This window comes from Emiliania huxleyi (genome assembly GCF_000372725.1).
Source record: "Emiliania huxleyi CCMP1516 unplaced genomic scaffold EMIHUscaffold_5077, whole genome shotgun sequence".
Lineage (NCBI taxonomy): Eukaryota > Haptophyta > Isochrysidales > Noelaerhabdaceae > Emiliania > Emiliania huxleyi.
Window position 1 is genome coordinate 1 of NW_005198187.1, and position 1625 is coordinate 1625.

The following is a 1625-nucleotide window of genomic DNA, read 5'->3' on the forward strand; positions in this document are numbered from 1 at the left end:
GTGGGTGTGATGTTCTGTGACCGCGTGGCGCAGGGTGTGAAATGCGCCCCTGATGAGAGGGGGGAGGGAGGGGGGGAGTCTCGCCGCGCGCTTCGACAGGTCGTCGGAGTCGAAGGGGGCCGGGCGCTGCCGGCCGTCGTCGGCGCCGCCGAGCGCCCCGTCGCCGCTCGTAGGCGCCTCGTCGGCCGCGTCGGGCTCCCCCCCCTCCGCTGCGTTCGCGGAGGGCTGGAGCGGAGGGGCGGGCAGGGCCGGCGGGGGGCGCGGCTTCTTGGGCGTCTGGCCGCGCGCCTTGGGCGCCTTGTTGGCGCCCAGCGCCTTGTCGGCCGACTCGGGCTTGGGGCGCGGGCGCGCGACCTTGGTGGCTCCGCCGGCGGAGCGGCGCGCCTTGAGCGGCGCGGAGCCGCGGCCGCCAGAGGGATCCTCCCCGCCGCTCGCAGGGCGGGCGGCGGGCGAGGGGCGCCCGCTCTGGCGCGCCGCGGGGAGCTTGGCGTCCTCCTTGTCGCGCGCCGCCCGCTTGTCGGTGGCGCCGGAGACCAACTTCTGGTCCGGTGCGCGGCGCGGGAGGGCGGCGGGGCCGGTGAGCTTGGATCTCGGGCGGTGGACGGGCGGGACAACAGCGCTCCCCGAGCTGATGCCGAGGGGGGGCGACGTCCGCGACTTGAGCTTCTTGCGCGGGATGTCCTCGGCCTTGCCCGAGGGGAGGTTCTTCTCTGAGCGCGTTGGCGGTGCGGCGTCGGGGGTGAGCTCGGCGCGCTGCGCGTTGCGCTCCTTGAGGATGGACGGGTTCTTGGGGACGGTGTCCAGCGCCTCGGCGAGGGCCGGGTCCTCCTCTAGGTCCTGCTGGGGGCGCAAGGACATGGGGAGAGAGCGCGTAGATGCCTCGTGCCTCTCCAAAAAGAAGAATTTTTTCGGGCCCGACCCCCGCCCTCCAGCGGTCATGGCATCGACCGACGCTCTCGAGCTGAAGGTGGCATCGCTAGAGGCCAGGCTGAAGGCACGTGAGCTCGAAGCCACGGTGGCGTCGCTCGAGAAGAGACTAGCGGGTCCGAGCGGCGAAAACAAACAGGAGACGAAAGACCGGGCTCATAAGGCGATGCGGGAGGCAGTCAGGGCATTCGACCACCAACTTCGAATATTTGGCACCTTTGGGGCCGTCCTTCAGATCTCTGCGCTACTGCTGTCCCTCGCCATTGCGCTCTCCTCTGCTCTCCTCGACGAATCTAGCGCTCGCGTGTCTGCCACGGTCCTCGCCGCTGTCTCCTCTTTTTTGCTGGGAGTCGACGTGACGTGTGGTATCTCAAAGCAAGCCGCCTACGCCGACAAGAGCTCCCGCACGCTCTCATCCATCCTCAAGAAGTGCGAGGGCGGCACGCTCGACGCGACTGTCGTGCAAACGGAGCTCGATCATGCGCTGCTGCAGCCGGAGCCTTCGCTGCTAGCGAGAGCATGCGGCTGCTGCAGCGTCAGTAATAGTCGGGTGGCCGCTCGCGACCTTCCACGCTGACGGATGCTGGCCCACTGACAAGTAGCAGGTCGCTCCTCAAAGTGGGGGACCGACGATTCGAGCCACTGACTCCTTGATATAGCGCGTCAGTTAAGGTACTGTTATGAGTCATGCGTCCGCA

General features: G+C 68.7%; 2 protein-coding genes across 2 annotated transcripts; one reads left to right on the forward strand and one right to left on the reverse strand.

Annotated features, from left to right (window-relative positions):
* Nucleotides 1–21: 21 nt before the first annotated feature.
* On the reverse strand, nt 22–858 carry EMIHUDRAFT_124387 (hypothetical protein; the record flags this gene model as incomplete). The annotated part of the gene is made up of 1 exon (XM_005766570.1): nt 22–858. A coding segment is annotated over one exon (837 nt), but the record flags the coding sequence as incomplete, so codon positions are not given.
* Nucleotides 859–937: 79 nt separating this feature from the next.
* Nucleotides 938–1504, forward strand: EMIHUDRAFT_256646 (hypothetical protein; the record flags this gene model as incomplete). The annotated part of the gene is made up of 1 exon (XM_005766571.1): nt 938–1504. One exon carries the CDS (start codon nt 938–940, stop codon nt 1502–1504), a length of 567 nt encoding a protein of 188 aa, XP_005766628.1.
* Between the last annotated feature and the right edge of the window lie 121 nt (nt 1505–1625).